The following is a 22,115-nucleotide window of genomic DNA, read 5'->3' as shown; positions in this document are numbered from 1 at the left end:
GTGTAGAGGATCAGGGCCAAAGGGACCATGGGAAGGGAGGGGGCGCAGTCGAGAGCAGAGGTCTCAGCAGAGAAGACAGGAGGGCGGGGCCCACGGGCAGCCTGACTCCCAGGCTCATGACCTTAGACTGTGGAGCTGAGAGAGACTTAGAGGGGTCTCCCAGGCCAGAAGCCGAGGCTCCGGTTCTGCCACAGTAGCCCCCTCTGCTGGGCCCCCTCTTGTCTTTGTAACCGTATTATCAGTGCTGATCAGTAAACTGAGGCATTTCCCCGCTCAGGGAGCATCACTCAATAAAGCCAGACCTTGATGACACCACAGAGAAGTTAGGGATGAGTCAGAGTGAAGCAGGGTTAGTGAGTTTAAGTAGAGAGGAGAAAACACGTGATGGGGGGGAGGATGCCCCCCCAGGCTTTGGAAGATCATCACTCTCACCTGCCTTAACCATGTCTCTATCCCTGATTTTGCTCGCTTGCTCAAAGGATGTCGTTTATAACCAGCTTAAAACGTGAAAGCAAAAAATGACAAAGTTTTAAAAGTATGGAAAAGACTCTGGGTGGATTTACTTGTCCTAAAGAATGCGCTCTAGTGGGTTAGACTCTCAGAGTTGAGAGAGGAGTTCACACAGGCACAGACACAGTTAAACCCAAGGCCACACATAGTCCTGCCCTGAGGAAGCATGGGCCGTTTGTTGTTTGAGCATCTTTTTTGTTTGTGTTTTATTGATATAGTGTTTCCCTGTGTAGAACCAGGATGCCCTCAAACTCAGAGATCCACCTGCCTATGCCTCCCGAGTGCTGGGATTGAAGGCCCGCACCACCACCACCCAGCATGTTTTGGTTGGTTGGTTTTTGAGACAGGGTTTCTCTGTTAGCCCTGGCTATCCTTGACTCTGTAGACCAGGCCGGCCTCCAACTCACAGAGATCCACTTGCCTCTGCCTCCTGAGTGCTGGCATCACAGGTGTGAGCCACTTAGCCCGGCTTCGCCCAACATGTCTTAACATCTTTGCTTGAGATATTTTTTTAGAAAAGGGAACATTGTCTCTCTAGGTAATCTTCACAGTGAAGGTTGTTAAAGCTCTACTGAAATTCTTTGCTTTCAGCTGATGAGAAAGTCTGAGGCCGATGACCAGAGTTCATTAGTGTTAGAGCATGTGTGTGTGTGTGTGTGTGTGTGTGTGTGTGTGTGTGTGTGTGTAGCCACACTCATCTTCACCCAGAACCACAAGACCCAAGCAATACTTACTTATCTCTGACCTTTAAAGGTCAACAGTGATTTTTTTTTCCTTTGTCACAGACAAGTGACCCTCAGCAAAAGCTTTGGCCCTTCACTCGAGTTTATGACACAGAACTACTGTGTCCTCACACAGTATAGAAGCTGAAGGGGTTAAACGGCTTCACTACAGTCCCGGGGCTCTGGGCGTTGGTATCTGGGAGGCTGGAGGGAGGGTCTGAGAGGTGTCTATCATCCCCTCCTTCCTCAAACCCCTAGGATCCAGAAGCATCCAGGAAGGCAGAGCTGGGAGAGATGGCTTCCTTCCTGGGTCGGGCAGACCCGTGGTACGAAAGCACCATCAACACGCTGTGCCCCGCCATCCTCAAGCTGGCTGAGATGGTAGGAGTGGGGAGGAGGGAGGATTGGAAAAGAGGAGGAGGGGAGGAGGAGAGGGAGGGGGGAAGGCAAGACAAAGTGTGAGTGGCGTGGAATGAAGATGGAGAAATTTTAAAAAGCTCGGACGGGGAGGGAGGTGGAACCAGGAGAAGACCCTCAATTAGAGACTGTATGTGACCCCTGACCCCAGGGTCAACACCATGGGATTTATTCATTTGGTTTTCACAGAGGGTAGGATCTGATGTCCCCAGGTGCTAGCGTCACCATACTTACATTTCCATTTTACAGGCCAGGTAGCTGAAGCAGAGAAAGATTGCCCAAAGTAGCAAAATAAGGTGTGACACGCTGCCCCCTGACCTTGGAACCAGGAGGCCTGACCGCAGGCTGCATCTGCCATCCCTTGCTCAGGCCAGACAGGGGCAGGATAGAATGGGGGCAGGGCATAGCTGGCTTGAGGGAGCCTTTAGAGATTCACGCTGACACCAGCTTGCTGACACAGAGGTTGCAAAGGGTTTGGTTTTTACACTTGTCATTTGCCCATCAGGTTTTTTTTTTTTTTTTTTTTTTTTTTTCTGTAGGGCTTAATGTTTTCTGTTGTCAGATGCAGAACTTTTATTCTTTATGACTTCTGCCTCTGGAAGCTTCTTTAAAAAAAATTCTGTGTGTGTGTGTGTGTGTGTGTGTGTGTACGTGTTTGTGTTTAGAGGACATGAATGCCACAGCACTTGTATGGAGATCAGAGAACAACTTTACGGAAACAGTTCTTGATTTCCACCTTTACTTGGCTTCTGGGGGTGTCTTGAACTTGGGTCTCCAGGCTTGTATAACTCACTTTGCTCTGAGCCATCTTTCCAGCCCTGAGAGTCTTCCCTCTTAAGACGGTAAGATTGCAATAATCAAACACCTTTACAGCCTGGACTTTTACATTTAAATAATTAAGTAATTTAAATGTAAAATAATTTTAGTCCTTCCTCTGAGGTGCGTGTGTAATCTTGCTTTTTCCAAAGGTTTGGCCAGTTATCCCAAAGACGTTAGTTGTATAAACCATGCCGACACATCCATTTGATGTTCTGCTTGTGTCCCTGACTGCATTCTAACGTCTGTGTGACAGTATGTCTGGGAGCCTGTGTTTTTGTGGATCTCTGTACAAATCAATATGGTTCTGTTTTGATACTAGGAAGGGTAAGCCTACAATGTTATTTTTAATTTACAGAAAATATCAGAATATCCTAGTGTACCTTTTCTGACAAACTTCAGGATTTGCATGTTATTTTTAAATTTTTTATTTATTGACATTAACTATTTATTTTATTTCTTTTCATGTGTGCTTGCACACATGGGCAGGTGCCTGTGGAGGCCAGAAGAGGGCATTAGGTCCCTTGCAGTCAGAGTTACAGGCAGTTGTGAGCTTCCCAACAGAGATGCTGGGAGCCTAATCCTGGTTTTCCAAAAGAAACAGCAAGTGCACCCAACCCCTGAGCCTTCTCACCAGACCCAGTTTTTAAGATCTGTTGGGATTTTGACTAAAGATCAAGAATCAGTCTCTTAGCTCTCCCTTGAAGATGACCCAGGCCTCAAAAAGTCTGAGTAGTTTTTGCCCCAGGCCTCCGGGTAGTGAGCAACCAGTCCAAGCCTAGAAAGATATAGGTTCTGTCATCATTACTTACACCTCAAGCAGCTAGCACAGCTTACAGGTCAGTAGCAAGTGAAATCAATCAGGTTCCCTGAGAAGAAAAAGTCTCGCTAGAAGCAGTTTGTATTTTGGTTAGAAGTAAAAACCGGGTGGCCGGGAAGGCTTGGGGCACGTTGAAGGATTGGTGAGATTTGGACAGCACAGAGCATGTGGAGGCTTTGGAGTCTCTCGCTGAGACGATGGTGCCCTCCCCTGGAGCCTGGAGGTGGGTGGCTGCTGAAGAACCTCCCTGTTCCTCACAGCCTCCCTGCCTGGACACATCCCGGACTGTGGACCCCTTTATCCTGGATGTCATCACGTACTACGTCCGCATGGGCAACCAACCCATCTACTTCCAGCTCTACAAGGTGAAGGTAGGTTTTCTCCGTGGGGTTCCCGGGGCACCATGCCAGCCTGCAGGGCACCGCGTCAGTCCTCTGGCTCTGGAGAGATGCTGGTCTGCAAATCAGCTCCTGGCTGCAAATCAGTTCCTGGCTGCTCTTAGCAACCCCGTCTTCATAGTGTCTGGACAAACCAGCTCGTTATTAACTTCAAAGACCTCAGATTCAAGCAGAAAGCTGGGAGCCAGGGGTAGGCTGTTCCGGACTTTCTTCTGTCCCCTGGTTACAAACGCCCAAGGCACTCTCATTTTCTTTCTTTAGCCTCTTGGGGACCTTCAGATCCCTGTGTTTCCTCACACCCATCCTTCCCTCTCACACCTCTTTTTCTTTCCAGCTAGTCAGTTCTTCATCAACTACTCTGTTGCCTCATTTTCCTGTCTCTCTTCCCAACAAAACCCAAGCCTGTAGCAGTGGCACCACGTACCCTTCTGAGGTCCACCTGGAATAAAGGCTCCAAGGCCATTTGGCCTGGCATGTCTCCTCTTCCTGGTGTGTACTTTCATCCTGGTCCATGGAGATCCCTGGCCGGTTTCCTCTTCCTCTGAGGCAGAGGCTGTTTGTCACCTCCCTTCAGCAAGCAACTTTCCCACCATTAGGTCCCCCGAATGTCCTGCACACCCAGAATGCATCCCCTCCATTCCAGTCCTCACAGGACCCCTCCTGGCGTATGCGGACCTCCTCCTCCATTTCAGAATGAGCTCCTCCATCCAGGCCCTCGGCCAGAATGCTGCACCTTCTCCTGGACCTTCTTTCTTAGCCGCTCACCTCCACTTGTCTCCATCATTTGCGACCGGCTGCCTGAAAGCAGAACCACAATGTTCTGAACCCATTTGAATGGGTGTTTATAACACCAAGTGCTGGGCTTTCTCCTGGCCTCAGTGTCCTCTCCTAGTGTGTTCTCAAGCGCTGTACCTTTGATGGCACTAAATAGTGGGGGAGAATTTAGCTTTCAAGCATTTCCTTCAGTTCTCATCCCAGCTGATGCCTGTGGGTAAGACCCCTCTGTAGGGGCTGTGGTTTCTTCCTTCTCTGCCCTGAGGTTGATCCGCTTTCCTTTGTGGCTTTCTTAGTCGTCCTTACTCAGGAAGTAGCTGGCTCACACCTACAAACTGGCTTTATTCTGCCCCAGGCCTGAGGGCTGAAGCACACGGGTGGACTAAGTCCTGGGTCCAGCACCCAGCGGAGCTGCTGGGTAGGACGAGCCCCCAGACGGGGATGGAGGGATCTCACTGCTCTCCATCTAACCTGGACCCAGCCACTCCTCTAGACTCCTACTGCAGAGCCCTGCTCTGCTCTGCACCAGGTTCTAAGGTTCTGTTTTCGCAGAGAATGTTTAAATATGTTTTAGGCTCAGACAGCTTCAGAGGAAAAAAAAAGATGGTTAGTAATTTACATCATTTGGATTATCTCGGGAGTCACCATCATGCCAGACATAGTGGTGCATACGTGTAATCCCAGCGCTTGGCAGGCTGAGGCAGGAGGATCACCGTTTCCAGGCCAAATTGAGCTGCACAGTGAGACCCTGTCTGAGAACACAAAAAAGGTTCATGGAGGAGATGGGTTTGGTCAGTGTGTAGAGAACCAGGGTTAAAGGTGTTTACTACACAGCAACTAACAGGCATGACAATCACTTCATGTTCCACGCGAGCATGGACAGAAGCGGCTGGAGAGATGACGCAGGGCCTAGCAGCACTCGCTCTTCCAGAGGACCCGGCTGAGGGAACCTCCCCGCGGTTCGCTCTGCCATGACTCCGTCTCAAGGACGCATGTGACACCTGCCCGCACGGGAGCGTATTTCATGCACGTAAAAGAAATCCTTTCTTCCTGGTTCTTATTATTTATTGATTTAGAGACTGGGTCTCTTTTATGTAGTCCTGCTGTCCTAGAACTTGCTCTGTAGACCAGGCTGGCCTTGAACTCACAGAGGTCTGCTGTCCTCTGCCTCCCGAGTGCTGGGATCAAAGGTGTGCACCTTAATTTTAATGCCCCGATTAAAATTAATCTTTAAAAAAGAACAAAGCAACAAGGACAAGTCATACACATCTGTGGCTGTGACGTGTGGCTTCATGATGTGTGCACGTTGTAAAGCTGCATTAACCGGGCTGCTTGGTGTGTACGTTACCTCACCCTACATCTCAGCACACACAACCTCGTGGTGGCTTTTGTTAAGAATATCCTGTGTTGCCAGTAACTGTGGTCACCGTACTGTACTTGCCTTGACCTTGCTCCTCCTTCACAGCTGGAACTTTGTATCTTTCCCCAGGACCTGGTAGATAGCTTGGATCAGCGTTTGTACCTCCTGATTCTTCCCCCTCCATTCTTTCTAGCGACAAGGTCTTTTCAGATGAGCTTAGGATGGGGGAGGGGAGCATCTACTTGGTTACATCGCTGGAAAGGTCAGGACTGAGGTGCTGTCGCCCCTCAGCTCAGAAGCTGGCATTGGCAGATGGGTGGCTTCGAGGACAGAAGCTTTCTCTAAGCTCCTCCTTCCCTCCCTCCCTTCCTCCCTGCCTCCCCCCTGCCCTTTTTCCATCTAGATCTTCACCAACCTGAGTCATGACCCTACAGAGGATGTTTTTCTCACCGAGCTGAAGGTGAAGATCCAAGACTCCAAGTCCCCCAAAGGTGAGCTCCAGCTCCTCACTTCCCAGAGCTCAGCCGGCTCTTCCTCCACACCCATTCTCTTGCCTCTCACCAGATGTCAGGCCCATGGTCACCCTGCTGTGCCAGGGCCACACTTAGCTCTACCTCAGAGCTCTCTCAGACTTCCCAAGACCCTGCCTCTCCATCCGGGAACAGCTGCCAGCAGCTATGCCTTGGTGACACATGGGGAGGGATCTCACCTTACACTACCTCTTATCTCCCCTCAGAGGGTTCTTCACCCCGAAGGAGAGGGGCAGCCGAGGGCCTCGGAGCTGAGCTATCTTTATGCTACCAGAAGGTTAGTGTCCTTGGCATAGTGGACAGGGATGCAGGGGGCACGAATGAAAAACAGCCTGTGGGATGTGAGGCTTGTAGACAGAGACAAAAGAACCATGCCCTCCTTTCTTGACGATACCGCTAGACTCTTTCGGCCTCCGGAGCATTCTGCAAAGATGGAGCAGGGATGAGGGTGATCTTACATGCAGACAAAGAGGCACTGTGCTCTGAGAAATTAGAGGTTGGGTGGGCATGGCAGTACATGTCTTTAAGCCCAGCATTTAGGGAGCAGAGGCAGGTGGATTTCTATGAGCTCTAGGCCAGCTAGGACTAATGAGACCTTGACTTTAAAAAGGGGGGGGGGTGCAGGGATTGAGGAAGAAAGCTGGTTTCTTGCTCAAAAACTTCTTCCTTATGAGCTACCCATCTAGACTGGTTCCTTGGGAACTAGTAATGTCCAAGCCACTGGCCACAGACTCCTTGTTGGTATCAGTACCCCAGGGAGAATCTCAGGGTTAGGGGGGAAGCCTGGGAGATGTGATGAAGATGCAGTGGAGAAGCAGACCCCAGGACCCCCTCTTCTGTTCTTCAATTCCCATCCCCAGGCCCTGCTCAGCCACAGGCCCCGAGAGGTCACTGTTTCTCTGCGGACCACCGGGTTGGTGCTGAAGGCCATTCCAGCTGGTGACACTGAAGGTGAGGAGCTGGAGATGCAAAGGGAAAAGATGAGCGGGACGAGGAAAAAGCTAGGGAGAAAGGAGGCTGCTGGGAGATAGGGAAGCTAAGGTGTTTTGTGTTTGTTTTTTTTGGGGGGGGAGTGTCTTACAACTTGCTGTCATCACAGAGTCCTGGTTAGGAAGAGCTGAGACCAGCTGACTCAAGCAAAGCAAGACCCCTGCTTTCAGGTGGTCCATGCTAGATAGCCTAGGCTCTCCCACCCTGGGGACTGGCCTCCACAGCTGGAAAGTAGAAGGACCCAGGGTTGGGACAGAAGGCTTCCCCACTCTGAATTAGACCTGCTGAGCTGACAGCTTTCTGATGGGAAATGTTGGGTTTTATATATTGTTCCAAAATAAAAATAAGTGAATAAATAAAATGGAGGGACAGTAAAAAGAAAAAAAAAAAAGTCAGCTTAAAAAAATCAGCTTATGGGCTGGAGAGATAGCTCAGAAGATAAGAACACTGGCTGCTCTTCCCAAGGCCCTGAGTTCAATTCCCAGCAACCACATGGTGGCTCACGACTGACTGATCTGTAATGAGACCTGGTGCCCTCTTCTGGTGTGCAGGCACACATGCAGGCAGAACACTGTATAAATACTAAACAAATCTTTTTTAAAAAATCAGCTTATACAGACATAGCATAGCATCAACATTAGCTTTCATCAAGAGCTCACTGGCCTCCTGGAAGGATGAAAAGATGGCAACACAGAACACACCTTCCAGGAGCTTGGCAGCCCTCTGTCAGGTGCAGGACTTCTGTGAACTCTCGGAGACAGCTGTTGTCAGTGTCCCTAACTCCTTCCCGAGAGGGAACAGAAGCAAAGAAAATAACCTCAAGGCCGCCGCTGCAGGAGACTCAGAACCAAGCCTTCTCACTGGATGGCCCTCTCCGTTGCCCCATGGTGTCTCTGAGAACTACGCAATTCCAGTTTAGGGTTCAGGAATGTGACCCACACGGACTTGGGGAAGGTTGCTTCTGAGCATACAAGGACGTTTACCTAGGCAGAAATAGATCCGCTCCGCATTCTCCCCACAGTACCTAGAACATAACCCGCACATAATAGATGCTGTGTAGGTTGGTGCATCACCCAGGTCTACAACCCCAGCTCTTAGGAGGCCGAGACAAGAAGATCATGAGTTCAAGGCCAGCCTGGTCTAGAGAGTGAGTTCCAGCCAGCCAGGGCTACAGAGGGAGCGCACTTTCTGAAGCTGTAGCGCTGGGGTTTGGAGCGGTGATCACCGTGGGTTCAGAACTGCGGTTGATTCTCCGGGGAAGGGGATGGGAAGCCTGGAGCGTGGATGGGACCAACCTGAAGCCCTGAAGTGGAGGCCAAGGCTGCCGGGCGGTGTGAACTGGAGGCAGGACAGGAAGACAGGCTCGTGGTGGTCCTCTCAGGACCCAGAAACCCCAGCTTCCCACTCACACGTTTCTCCGCTCACTCGGCTTCAGGGTTCTCCCAGTGCACCGTGCCCAACGCCTCCTCTGCTCCGGGCTGCTCGCGCCTGCGCGTCAGCGTGACGGAGGTCGTCAAGTCCTCCAATCTAGCAGGAAGGTCGCTCACGGTGAGTTGGCATGGACTGGGAAAGGGGAGGGCAGAGCGTGAGGGCGTCCACGGGGGAGGTATTCAGGGAGCCGATGGCGGCCCTCCGCCACGCTGAGGGGCTGTCCATTCCACGTGGGAAGCGCATGGCCTCTGCTGGCTAGCACAGGCACTGAGCCCGCCTTGCACCTGCAGCCTGGCTGCGGGTTGGGACATCCCCTGACAACCACATTTGCTCACACATCCCTGCCACTGCAACCGGACCCCTACAGAGCAGCTCGGTCACCCTCATGGCTTCTCTGACCACCCCGTGCCCCCTGGCTTTGCCTTGGCAGGTAGTTAGTGATCAATGATAGACTCAACTCATTGTGCCCTGGTGGCTTCTCTCTACCTCACTTACACTTGACTTGACCTCCAAGCCCCAAGATCTCACCTGAGCTGGGCTCTCTCTGCCGTGGATTCCTGTGCGCCACCCACCAGACAGGCCGGTTGTCGGCAGCTCCCGGAGTAAACCCCGCACCCACACTGACCAGGCCCCGCAGACTCCTGCTCACCCAGAGCCTGATGTCACTCAGCGCCTTTCCTGGGGTCCTTGGAGTCTATGTTCTCTTTCTCCGCCTTTGGTCTCTCCCTGTCCCAATTCAGGTCTCCCCTGCATCGTAAAAACAGACAAGAAATGCTACCCGGAAATGCTACCTGGGCCAGTTTTCTTCCTGGCTGCCAGTTGCAGCCCTTTTCTCCTCTCTGGCCCAAGCTTTTACAAAGAAACTCCTGGGGGTTTGAGGTCCTTCTGCCTTGCTTTGCTATTAACCCTTGCATGCTGCAAAGCCAGGGGTCCCTTTTCAGTCCTTCCATTTCTTCATTGCAAGGTGATGTTTTCAACTATAGATGAAAAGCTTCATCGTTTATTTTGGAAAATGTCAAAAGGCAAAGGAAGTAAGTTTACCAGGAATCCCAGTGAATGGCTAAGAGGGCTGGCAACACTTTTGAGTATAAATACTTCGGATTTTTCATTATATATATTTTTGTATAATTGATAGATATGGTAAATAATGGTTTATAGTAATGCTTTTGCTCGAAAATAATCTGAAAGTAGGATGGGATGGTGGTGCACGCCTTTAATCAGCATTCTGGGAGCAGAGACAGAGGCAGAGGCAACCAGATCTCTGAGTTCAAGGCCAACCAAGTGAGACCCTGTTTAAAATATAGCTAGATACAGATATCATATATTTCACATAATATATATGTGTATATGTGAAGACTTTGTGCATATAGCGTGATGAAGCCTTGTTGGTGTCATCAAATGCTGTTTTATAATGTTTGCACATATTTGAACGGTTATTGAAATGGTTTGTGCGCGGTTAAACGGTCTTCTCTCACTGTTATAAGCATACGGAGGGTAACACACTTAGGGTTACACTTTAAAACCTCCCCTAGCCAGCTGGCATCTGTACCTCAGGACATTTTACCGCACTGGCCTCTAAGCTCCGCCGCCATGGCGTGTGTGGACGCCAGCTTCCGGAGGCAGTCCACGCGCTGGCTGACTTGTTTCGGCTTTGTGAGTCTGATCATCAAAATTCCATAGTTTTAGACTGGGTTCCTGTCACTCCAAATAGCGAAGCTGCTATTTCTCTTACACTGACTGATGACTATTTGTTTATTTCCTGTTTACATTTACTCCAGCATCGATACCATGGTACCCTTGTTTTATATGAGGACATCATCCTTTTATTTGGCTCATGTTTTTGAAATATTCCCCCAAATTTGTTCTTTTATCTGTTTTTGTTTGTTCCGCCCGCCTCTGCCTCCCGAGTGCAGGGGTCAAGGGTGTGTGCCACCACCGCCCAGCAGGTCTTTAATTTTTTTAACCTTTATATTTCAATTTCCTGCCTGGGAGTTTGAAAGTGTTCCGGAAGTTGCGCCTTTGGCTTTTCCTGCCTTATCCTTGTCCCCACATCCTTTTTGCCCATGCATGAGGACATCGGGGGCCATCTACGGGGAGGCCTGTCCCTCCAGATCTTCCCTACCGCCACTCCCTGGCGAGCTGGGTGCCCCGAGTTTGTGCTCCCCAGCCCTGGTGGCACAGCTATGGGAACACTACAGCTCTGTAAGTGGCATGGGAGGGGCCTCCTAGGAGCGGGTACTCGGCTTGATGTTTTTAGTGCTCAGCGTACCTGGCACACAGCAGGTCTCAATGAGTGCTCTCTCCAACCACCCAAAGCTTCAAGCACCTCAGCTCTGAACCGGAGGCTCCTTTCCTCCAAGGCAAACTACCCAGCAGTTCGGCAGTGCAGCCCTGATTGCTTAGAGATAATACTGTCTTGGGTTCAGATCAGCCTTACCCTAACGCTGTAAGGCAGGCCTGGCCACCTTCAACTGCTGACTCTTTGGGAGTCAGTTCCTATATTAGCCTCTGCTAGTTGACCCATTGGATAACCGGCCAGGGGCTTTTGGGTGTAAGCTAATCAACCTGGCAAGACTGGCAAGCTCCCGGTTTTATCTCTTGCTGACTTGCTGAGATCCCGGCAGCTGCCGGAACCCTGGCAGGTTTCATCAGACGGTAAACACCAAGCCACAAGTTCTTGGTGAGCGGGAGAAGGTGCTCCCGGCTGAGAACAGCAAGAGCCCTGTGGCTGACTTGGTGGACTGGTCTTTGGCTGGATTGGATGCTCCATAGACGGGGTGAGACCAGCGAGGCAGGGATAGAAGGAGGCGTTAGACGGGGAACACGGTGAGGCCAACAAGGAGCAGGAGCATTTGTCCTGTCCTCTGGCCTTGCCGCTGGCCTCCGTAGCTACATTATAGCTGTGGGCTGTCTCCAGCGTCCACAGCCCAGGAGGTAGGGTGTGCCTTGGCATGCACACTCCAGAGGTACCTGTGACAGACCTGTGGGAGGAGGCAAGTACATGCCTCTGGTCATCTGGAGTGGGAGTCTGGGTCCTGCCAAACAGGAGCGCAGCGCGGCCAGAACCGTGATTAAGAATCAGTTTGCTGTGTCCTAAGTGAGGAGCTCAGCAGGTCGCACCCATTTCTTCAGACCTCAGTCTCTCCACTTGGGTGACCCATCCCCTCAGCAGCTACAGGCGGCTTGAGTGCAGTCTGTAAACTGGACAGCCCTGGCTTCCCCGCCGGGTCATCCCTGTGCCGGTGCTCACCCCTCTGAGGCTTCTCTCGGTGGTTCTGAACGAGACTGGCAACTCCCCAGTGTGGACAAGCATTTGGTTATCTGTCTGGTTGCTGTCCACTGGCCTGCTCAGCTGCCCAGAGCACACCCTTCCCTCATAGCTGAGAGTTCCAGGGAGCCCAGACTGCTTCCGGTTCTGCTGTGCAGCCTGGCCTCTCCTCTCCTCTCTGTCACTCTCTGTCATGGGGTCTGCTCCCTTCCCATCTAATGGAGGTTTGGGCATCTTTCTCCTTCACCCATAGCTTGCTTGTTCAGATTCACGTGAGGGGCGAGGAAGTGGAGGAAAGGGGTTTGGGCTAGGAGGAGGGAGCTTTCCTTCTTTATCACCAGGACCACTGTTTGTGCTTGGACTCCTCCGGAGAAATTGCAGTGGACAATAACAACAATGATGGTGCACATTTTTAACATATAAACACAGTGCCATGTCCCACACACTGTTCTATGCACTCGCTACGCAGCCCTGGCTGGCCTGGAACTCATAGAGATATGCCTGCCTCTGCCTCCCAAGTGCTAGGCTTTAAGGTGTGCTCCACCATTCCGGGCCTGTCCTCTTTAATAATGATAATAATAATAATAATAATAATAATAATAATAACCACCCGTGAGATCCAGCTTGTGTTTCTCCTATACTCCTGGGTGTGGGGCCATCTGCTGGAGGCTTGTGGACCTACCAGGGACCACTCCCTTAAGTAAAACTTACTCTCCACCTCCTAGATGCCATCACCTGTCTGTAGCTCGTCCGTGAGGACTCGCCCTAGCTTGTGTCTGTAGAAAAGGTTTTATTCCGGCTTTTATAGCTTATAGCCCATCATTGTGGGAAGCCACAACCTAAGCAAGAACCCGGAGGAAGGCCTGAAGTGGAGACCATGGAGGAGCGCTGCTCACTGGCTCGCTCAGCCTACTTTCTTACACAGTCCAGGACCACCTGCCCACGGTGTACTGGGGCCTCCCACATCAGACATTTAATAATAATAATAATAATAATAATTTAAAAATACCCCATAGAGTTGCCTATGGGCCGATTGGTGGAAGCAGTTTCCAGGACTCTGCTTGGTGCCAGTTCGCGCACAGCGCCCCTGAACCCCTTCTCCCTCCACACTAGAAGGCTGACTGGCTTGCTCTTGCACTGGTCTCGTGCAGGCAACCAAAGCTGCTGAATGCAGCAGTCCCGTCGTGTCCAGAAGACACCTTTCAGCTCTACTTCTCCCTGGCCACTGGCTTTCACACCTTGTGTGATTCCTATAAGTGTCCAGGGTTGAAAACACTTGGGGGAAACTGACTCCAAGGCTTCCTGGCGCACTGGGGTTGCCTGTGTGGGGAATGGGACTCTGCAAGGCCCTGCTGGAACCCAGAAGGTCCAGAGTGCTATGTTCCATAGGAAGGGCCTCTCTGGAAGTCCCCTCTGTCTGCAGTCACAAGAATGTCTGGTGGCTGCTTTCTCACTGACTCAGTTTTATTTGACCATTTCCTAGACCCCCTGTTTACATCTGCCCCCAGGTAAGGAACTGTGCACATAATTTAGTGCCAAGAACTGGGGTTGCCTAGCAATACGGTTGCCATAGGAGGTGCTTGAGATACACACGGCCACTCTCACTTGATAACCTGACGTGCACTGCCCGAGGCGTTCTAATTTGTATTCACAATAAAGCTTAACGGGTCCAGAAGAGAACCACGGAACCGAAGCCACATCCTAGCGTGAGGAGGAATTTCTGCAGCCACTGCTCAGCCACTAGCAGGAAAAGAGCGGGGACCCTTGGGATGTACGGAGGCAACACACCGGATCCCAGGGTAGGAAGCGCTGGCGGCAGAGCCAGCTGCTGAGCAAAGGTTACATTTACATAATCTGTTTCTCTGATGCAGACAGCAACAAACACCTTCTGGACATCCAGTATCCAAGTCCAGAGCCAAGACCAGAGGCTGCTCACGCTGTGGCTGGACAAGGATGGCGGGCGCACTTTCAGAGATGTGGTCAGGTGTGTGGGCCCTCCTACCCCTCGGGCTCCTGCAGTCTCCGGCTTTTGGCTCAGGGTACCTATCAGGGTCAGATCTGTGGCCTGACAGGCTTTAGGCACCTGCCCTATGACTTGAGGCTAATGCTAAGTGCTCCCAGGATTCCTAGGGGCACCCGCAGCCTGAAAGCAACTCTGTTCCAGCTCCTCTGCCAGCACTGAGCCTCCATCACAGACTCCCCTGTTGGGGCATCTGTACCCCCATTTTGTGACTTCTGCAGGTTTTCTCCGGGAGGTAGATGCAAAGATATAATGACTAGATCTAAGCATCTTCCCCACTATCAGGGAACTTTGGTGCACTTTGACCTCCTGTTCTGGTTTGTCCTTTGTCTTCCTTGAGACTCCTCCTCTGTGCCCCACAACTATTGGTCTGCCTTCTAGATGTGCTGGCTGAACCTGTTCCCTGATTATCTTCTAAGCTGGTCTCTCCCCACTGCAGATTTGAGGCTGGTCCCTGCCCAGAGCCATGTTCACGGGCCCAGAAATCCAAAATGGCGGGCCTCAATTCACAAGGGCAGGAGACAGAAAAGAACATGGTCAAGCCCAGTTCTCTCCTGATGCCCATCAACACGTTCTCTGGCATCATCCAGTGAGCCTGCCGGGACGGTGGAAGGTCTGGATCCAAATTCAAGAACAAGGACACACTGCCTGCCCAACACAGCACGCACACTGACAACCTGCTGGGCAGCTGTGCCTGGACCAGGAGCCAGAGAATGCCCGGGAACTGAGAGAGCCTGGGCTGGGAGGACAGACCCATCCCACGGATGCCGGATTGCCGGATTGCCGGACAGCGCTGGGCTGGACACATGCACACACAAGCCAGCCCCTTCCGGAAACATCATTCCTGTGGCAATGCTCATCTCGTTCCTCATGCTGGCTCAAGCTCCCGGGGGAGTCAGAAAGCTGGTGTCAAATAGCCGCAGCTGTGGCTGGGGGTCGGTGGTAGAGCCCTCGCCTGGTCTATGGGAGGCCTTGGGTTTGACCCTGGTGCCATAAAAAGGGGTGAAAGCTGATGAGTACAACATTTGTACGGAGTCCTGTGGCTGAGGAAGAAGCAGGAAGTGTGTAAGGAGCGCTGTACTGCTTCCTGCTGAGTCCATATGGTCTCCAGGCCATGATTCACCCGTGTCACAGCAGAGAAGACAGTGATAGTATCAATAAAAGCACACTAAAGTGTTTCTGCCTCTCTCTCTCCCTCTGTGTGTGTGTGTGTGTGTGTGTGTGTGTGTGTATTTGGTTAGTTTATTGGTCAATGTTTTTGAGACAGGGTCTCATGTAACTAAGGCTGGTCTTGAACTCCTGATTCTTCTGCTTCTACCTCTATATTATATGGGATTATATGACTAAGCCCCCACACCCATTAGTCACTTGGGTTTTTGTTTTGTTTTTGCCCAGTCTTGTAAACAGGGTATCACACAGCTGAGGCTGCTGATGAACTGCTGATCCTCCTGCCTCCAGCCCTCAAGGGTTGGGCTCAGAGGCATGCATCCCCACCCCCAGCCAGCAAGCCTTCGTCTTTGTTTTAATCTAAGTTGTAATTCTCAGTTGTTAAGTCAGTCAGTAAGGAAAGCGAAGGTTCCAGGGATCTTAGCTCCACACCAGCTTAGGGAGAAAGCAATTGCGGAATCAAATTCATCTACACATACACGCTGGTTGGCAAATGCCCCACCAGCCGGTCCAAAGCCGAATTAGGTGCATCAAGCAAGCCTGGCATGAAAAGTTGACCAAATCAGGCTGGGATGCAGCTCAGTGGTAGAGTGCCTGCCTAGCACACGAGGAGGTCCTGGGTATGAGAAAAAGTTAGTAAATCAGTAGCTAGATGACTGGCCATTTGGGAGGAAAGCCTAGGACACACTAGTGATTTGTGATTTGAACTGCTAGAATCTTCTTTGTTCAGTTGAGAGCTCTGGGGGGGCGGGGGGATCTGTAGCCAGTTCTCATGACTTGGACACCACTGAATTCACCTGGGGAAACCTTTGTTATGCTAAGTAAAGCCATTTCTTTTGACCGGCAATTTTTAAGCATTCGTAGTCACCTCCTCTCGAGAGGGCTCCTTGGTTCAAAGCAGCTAAAAACATCTGGACTGCACTCCCCAACAGGGCAGGCAACAGCCCTATTGGCTGTAGATGAAGCCTTCCACTTGGTGCACACACACACATACACACACACACACACACACACATATTCATATGTATACATACATATATGTATGTATGCCTATGCACCATATATATGTGTGTATATATGCATATATATGTGTGTGTGTGTGTATGTATGTATGTATGTGTGTGTATGCCTATGGATACTGACCTGAGGGCGAGGGATGTGCGGATGTTGTTCACTTTATTCTTCTCCCAGAAAAAGTCCCACCCTGACCCTGACAGTCTCCCTTGCCTGAGGCAGTCCATGCCGGCAGGCCTAGCTCAGGACCGCTCCCAGCCGACCACGGGGCACCACTCACAGGTGGCGCAGGTGGGGCGCAGGTGCTGCAGGTAAGGCCAGCAGGTGTGTGGGCTCCGCCCCCGCCGCGTCTCACTCTTGGGGCGGGGCCACTTCCGGGCGGGGGGCCGGACGTAGAGGTCGGGCAGCCGTTGGCTGGGTGACCGGACGCCCGAGGCCGCCGGAGAAGCAGTCGGGCTTGGTCGGAACCCTGGGCCCGCGACCCTCCGTCCCGGGACATGGAGCCCCGCGCGCCCTGCGTCCAGCTGGGTCCTGTGCCCTTCCGGGTCTGATAGAATCCGGCAGCCATGAGCCCCAACCCGCAGTGGGACGTCCCCAGGGCAGTCCGGGTGGCCAGGCTCTTCCACCTGGTGTGCGGGGTCCGGGATGCCTGTGTGACCCCGTTCCTGACCCTCTACCTGAGGCAACTGGGTGTGGCCCCGCCCCTGGTGGGCGCCCTCATGGGAACCAAGCACCTGATCGCAGCCTGCTGGACTCCCTTCTGTGCCTTCCTGGTCAAACGCTACCAGAAAAGGAGAATGTTTCTGACTGGCTCGTTGCTGGGGTCCGCAGGAGCCAGCCTCCTGATGGTCCTCGTCCCACCGGTGGACAGAAATCTGGCCAACCTCCTTTGTAATGGAAGCGGTTGGGTGGCCACCACCGTCCTACCCCTGGCCGTCACAGACACTGTGACCACAGCCTCTGGCCAGGGCTTAAACCGCTGGGCAGGAGCACCCAGCCTCCCGGGCAGCAGGCACAGCCGAGCCCTGGACACTTCTGGCTTTCCAAACGCCTCTGGTAGAACATTTAGCGGTCTGCAGGCCAATTCCGTGGGCCCTGTTAAAGGAGCCAGCACCACTCCCCAGGCTCTTCATCCCGTCTCTCCTGGGGTGAGAGAAAATTCCCAGCAAGGGACTTTGGAGGTGGGCAGTGCTACCCTGGGTCTACTTCCTGGAAGCGCAGCCCCTGGAAACGCAGTCAGCCTGCCAAAGGTTCAGGGGGATGCCCAGACCCGAGGTCGCTCCTTGAAAAGGGCGCAGTGGACCTTCGTCCTCTCCTTGGGGTTTGTGGTGCTCTGGGAGCTGCTGGCAGCCCCTCTGGAGCAGGCGGCGGACGACAGCCTTTACGAATACCTGGATTTTGTAGACGCCGCTGACAGGAGCAGAGACCTGTGGCTGTGGAGGTTGCTGGGTATGTCGGCGGGCGTGGGTGGCATCGCAGCCTTGGTGGGGCACCTGGAGTGCTTCCTGGTGACCAAAGGCCCTCGGGGCGCGATTCACTTCTACAGCTACTCACTGGCCAGCACCCTGGCCCTAGCAGTGAGCACTGCCTTCCCTGTCCCCATCGACCAGCAGCGGGGGCCCAGCTACAAAACCGTCAAAGCGCTGTCCCTGGTAAGGGGCGACCCCCGCCTCATCCTCCTAGCCCTCACCGTCTTTTGGATAGGAGCCACTGCCAGCACGGTGCAGAACTTCCTGTTCTGGCACATGAAGGACCATGGCAGCAGCGAGCTGGTGATGGGTCTCTCGGCCGCTCTCGGCTTGCTGGGAGAAACTCTGTTTCATCCGGTCAGGACTTCGTTGCTCAGGAGACTGACGCGGGTGGGCGTGCTGGGGCTGGGGCTGGGCTGCCTGGCCCTGCACCTGCTCTACTACTCTTTCATCTGGAGCTGGTGGTCTGTCCTGCCCGTTCAGATCCTGAGCGCCATGAGCAGTGGGGCTCTGTGGTGGGCTGTGGGCTCCTCCATAGAGGACCTGGCCTCCTCGGGCATGGAGAGGCCCCTGGGCACCATGTTTCGGGGTCACTTTTACGCCAGTGGCTGCAGCCTGGGCAGCTTTGTGGGGGGCTTTGTGGTAATGCGCTTCGGGGTGGCTGTGCTCTACCAAGCCTGCTGCCTGCTCCTGTCACTCTGGCTGGCCTTGTTCCTGTCTGTCCAGCCCAGGCTGCCCCAGGAGCGGAGGGTCAGCTACTCAAAGCTGCTGGCTCTGGAAGGAAGTGACAGCAGCGACTCAGAGCAGGGCTCGGAGAGGGACTGGCTGGTGAAGGCCATGAGGGAGGAGCAGGTGGGCTGGAAGATCTGAGAGGTAGAAGCACGCTGATGGGCCCCTGCCCGGGGCTGTGGGGAGCCTTAAGGGAGAAAAGCCATGTCTCTGCCAAAGGCACAACAGTATCTACTCGCTGCGTGGTTTTATATTGTAGTAAAAGGAGGTTTTTACTTTTTTATTCTTTTACGTGTTTGTATATATGTGTGCTCATGTGTGTATGTGGCTGCACATGCCTTCATGTGCCCGTGTGTGTGTGTGTGTGTGTGTGTGTGTGTGTGTGCAGGCCCTGAGACAAGCTCAGGTGTCATCCTCTTTCGAAGCAGGTCCTCCTCCTCGTGCTCCTCACTGGGATTACACACACACACACACACACACACACACACACACACACACGTACGCCACCATGCGTTCCATTTCTACATGGGTTTCAGAAATCAAACTCAGGCTCTTGTGTTTGCAAAGGCAGCTTTAAAATCTCCCCAGCCCAAGATTTTATTTTCTCACTATGCAAACTTTCCAGAGAGAGAAGAACATTTGCCTTGGTCGAAAAGTCCTTCTGTGTTTGCTGACTGTGAGCTAACAGGCTTGCGCGGGGAGAGCTTTCGGTGGAGGACTCTGGCGCCCCTGGACCCAGTGACGGAGCCATGGCAGAAGAGATGCCTGACTTTAAGCTGCTGCTCCAGGAAGGCAGCAGCACCTGCAGGATGTGGAGGCCAGGGGGGAAGCTAATCTAGATGGGTGGGGGCCTTCTTGGAGGTAGGGAAGACGGTAGCCCAGACCTACACAAGCTGTGCTGGGGGCAGTTAATGGCGCCTAGCCCTTAACCCCACCCCCAAGTTCTGCTCTCCAATGTTTGTGCCACGAGCAAAGGACATCGAGAATCCCACAGTCCTCCCCGCATGAGCATGTGGAGATTTTAACATCTGCTTTGATTGGAAGGTAGCATTACTGAACTTGTTCTGACTCCCAGGCCTTTATTCCAGAGGCCAGTTGTTTGTTTAGCTTTTGTTTTTTTATGAGGAGGAGTCTCTCTGCATAGCTCTATCTGTCCTGTAACTCACTTCGGTAGACCAGGCTGGCCTTGAACTCACAGAGATCCACCCAGCTCTCCCTCCCAAGTGCTGGGATTGAAGGTGTGCACCGTCATGCCTGGCCCCAGGGCACAGTTCTCCACATCTAATTCTTTCATGTTCTCGTCAAGAAAATAGAAAGTGGGGAGGTGGCTCAGTGGCTAAAGGCAGAGGATGCTCTCCTAGAGGACCCACATTTGAGTCCCAGTGTCTGCAGTTAGGATGACTGTAACCATCTGTCACTCCAGCTCAGGGATCTGATGCCCTCTTCTGGCCTTCATGTGTGTGGGGACTTCATGCGTGTGGCACACAGACATACATGCAGGCAAACACAAAAAAGGAACGACAAAACAATACGCATAAGGTTTTTCAAAATTAAGAAAACGTATGCTGTCGGATTTAGGGGCCTTGCTGTAAAGAGCAATTCACAGAATGCGAGAGGGAGACACACGAATGCCCACTGGTTGGAGTATTCGTTAGGATTTGTCTGTTTTCGGCTCGTTCAGGGAAGCTTTCTGGACCAGATAACTAACACAAAAATCACCTGTGCCATCAGCAGACTCCTGCGCCTCACATGGGCTATCCAGGAGGAAGGCGACCCAGGGCTGAAGGTGCTCAGCGATGGCCGAGAGAGCCGGTGCACACGCTGGGCCTCAGAGCATGGGTAGACGTCAGAGGACTGTTTTCTAGGGCCGGGTCTCTCCTTTGCGGACTCTGGGGCTTGAACTCCGGTCCTCAGCGAGCACTTTGCCTGCTCTGCTCACTCCCTGGCCAGGGAGTCCTTTCATCTCAGCACAGTGGTGCCCAGACAAATCCTGGGCTGCAGGAGGAAGAAGGTGGGGTGTAGCGGGGTGCAGCCAAGCCGGATGGCCTTCTGCAGGCACCCTGATTCCTGCCATTCTCAGGTCTCTGCTCCGGTCACCCGAGGGAGCCGGCTGCCCCCAGAAACGACTCAGCCACCTGACCCCACCCCACCCCCAACACACACCTGAACGAGCGGATCCCATTTTAAACCTTCAGTTTGCGTACCGGCTGCTCTTTCTGAGGACCTGGGTTTGATTCCCCGCACCCACACGGCAGCCCACAACCATCTGTAACTCCAGTTGTAGAGGCTCCGACACCTTCTTCTGGTCTCTTTAGGCACCAGGCGCCCACGTGGTGCGCGGACATGCGAGCAGGCAAAACAGTCACCCACATGAAGTAAGGCTTTTGTTTGTTTGTTTGTTTGCCATTTTACAAGTGAGAAAACAAAACCTTAGGAAAATTCCACATGGGGTCACGGGCTGAGGCCACTGCTCATCTCCTTATCCCAAATTTGGGGCATTTTCTTCTGTGCCAGAAAGCTCCCAAGTTTAGCTGTCTCTCCAAGTCTGAGAGTACTTAGAAAAAGATGGACTCCCAGGAGTCATCGGGGCCTCCTGGGTGGGGACCAGAATTCTCTATCTCAGCCGCAATCTCCAAGAGGCTCTGATGTGGTTAACCAAGCTCTCGAGCACCCGGTTCCTCTTTTCCCAAGGCTATCTGCCTCACCAAAGGCTTCCCTGGCAGCTACAGGCCACACACCGTGATCTGTGCTAGCTCACTTCATCTCTGCTCACCATATGAGGTCGCCATTTGCATCTGCAGTTCACAGGGGACAAAGCTGGTGGGCAATGTGGTTGAGTCCCAGCTGGCAGGTGGCAGGGTGAGGCTTCAGCGCGAGTCTGCTGTCTCCAGGCCCTTAGACTTCTCTTTGCCTTCGAAGGTGAAAAGTCTTATTTTTGAGGGCTTCTTTATTGCATATTTTCAGAGAGCATGGGCTCTAAGCTGCCCGAGTAAGACCAGCAGGGACGGTCCCCTGGGCTATGGAGCTGGCGACACCGCTCTCTGTGCAGCTACTGAGCACCACGTTGCTGCTACCGCAGAACCTGGCCGGGAGTCAGGCTGACAACTTGGAAGGGAAGGCAGACTATGGGGTGGTAGGCAAACAGGATGAGACTGGGCAATTCCACACTTAAACAGTGGGTATTTCAGGAAGCTTCAGGCAGGCAGGTCGTCTGAGTGCAGGCGTGTTCAGGGGGGAAAAAAACAAACAAACAAACAAAAAAAAACTCATGGAGATTGTGAGATAAGCATATGCAGGGAGCAAGCACAAGGTCAGAGACTAACTGAACTGTGACTTATACTCTCTCAGCTCCTCAGTCACGTAAGTGTCACAGATCAAAGTCAAATGTGATTCTCGGGCACCAGCCCGGTGGCTCTTTGCTATGGCGAGCCTGATGACATTCTGACAAGTCTTGGTTCCAGCCAAGCAGAAAGTAAATAGCTGAGGAGCCGAGAGCTGCCCTTGTGTCCCCCTTTCTTTGGAGTGCGCTTCGTAGAACAGGTAATCCCAGTAGCGCAGTGTCGGGGAAAGTGGTCCGAAGGATTCTGTAGCCCCGAACTCTGGAAAATGCTGGCAATTCTTGCCACTCTTAGAGATGTGCTCTTGGGAGCCCTGTAGTCAGCAGACTTGCTTAGCCCTGT

General features: G+C 52.6%; 2 protein-coding genes across 3 annotated transcripts in view; both read left to right on the top strand.

Moving 5' to 3' along the window:
• The window catches only part of Pik3r6 (phosphoinositide-3-kinase regulatory subunit 6), a 40,826-nt gene extending 25,612 nt beyond the window's left edge, over positions 1-15,214 (top strand). For both annotated transcript variants that reach the window (XM_055594290.1, XM_055594291.1), the window contains exons 13-20: positions 1,491-1,613; positions 3,546-3,656; positions 6,221-6,308; positions 6,554-6,624; positions 7,208-7,298; positions 8,773-8,885; positions 13,908-14,020; positions 14,496-15,214. In XM_055594290.1, coding sequence (XP_055450265.1) covers positions 1,491-1,613; positions 3,546-3,656; positions 6,221-6,308; positions 6,554-6,624; positions 7,208-7,298; positions 8,773-8,885; positions 13,908-14,020; positions 14,496-14,649 — 864 coding nt within the window. In that variant the 3' untranslated portion in view covers positions 14,650-15,214. The remainder of the gene's footprint in view (positions 1-1,490; positions 1,614-3,545; positions 3,657-6,220; positions 6,309-6,553; positions 6,625-7,207; positions 7,299-8,772; positions 8,886-13,907; positions 14,021-14,495) is intronic.
• Positions 15,215-16,657: 1,443 nt separating this feature from the next.
• On the top strand, positions 16,658-18,697 carry Mfsd6l (major facilitator superfamily domain containing 6 like). Its single transcript, XM_055594316.1, has one exon. It carries the CDS (start codon positions 16,804-16,806, stop codon positions 18,574-18,576), a length of 1,773 nt encoding a protein of 590 aa, XP_055450291.1. The 5' UTR covers positions 16,658-16,803; the 3' UTR covers positions 18,577-18,697.
• The last annotated feature ends 3,418 nt before the right edge of the window (positions 18,698-22,115 follow it).

This window comes from Psammomys obesus, unplaced genomic scaffold, assembly GCF_907164565.1.
Source record: "Psammomys obesus unplaced genomic scaffold, mPsaObe1.curated_primary_1811, whole genome shotgun sequence".
In the NCBI taxonomy this organism is placed as follows: domain Eukaryota; kingdom Metazoa; phylum Chordata; class Mammalia; order Rodentia; family Muridae; genus Psammomys; species Psammomys obesus.
This window is presented reverse-complemented; position numbering and strand designations above follow the sequence as displayed.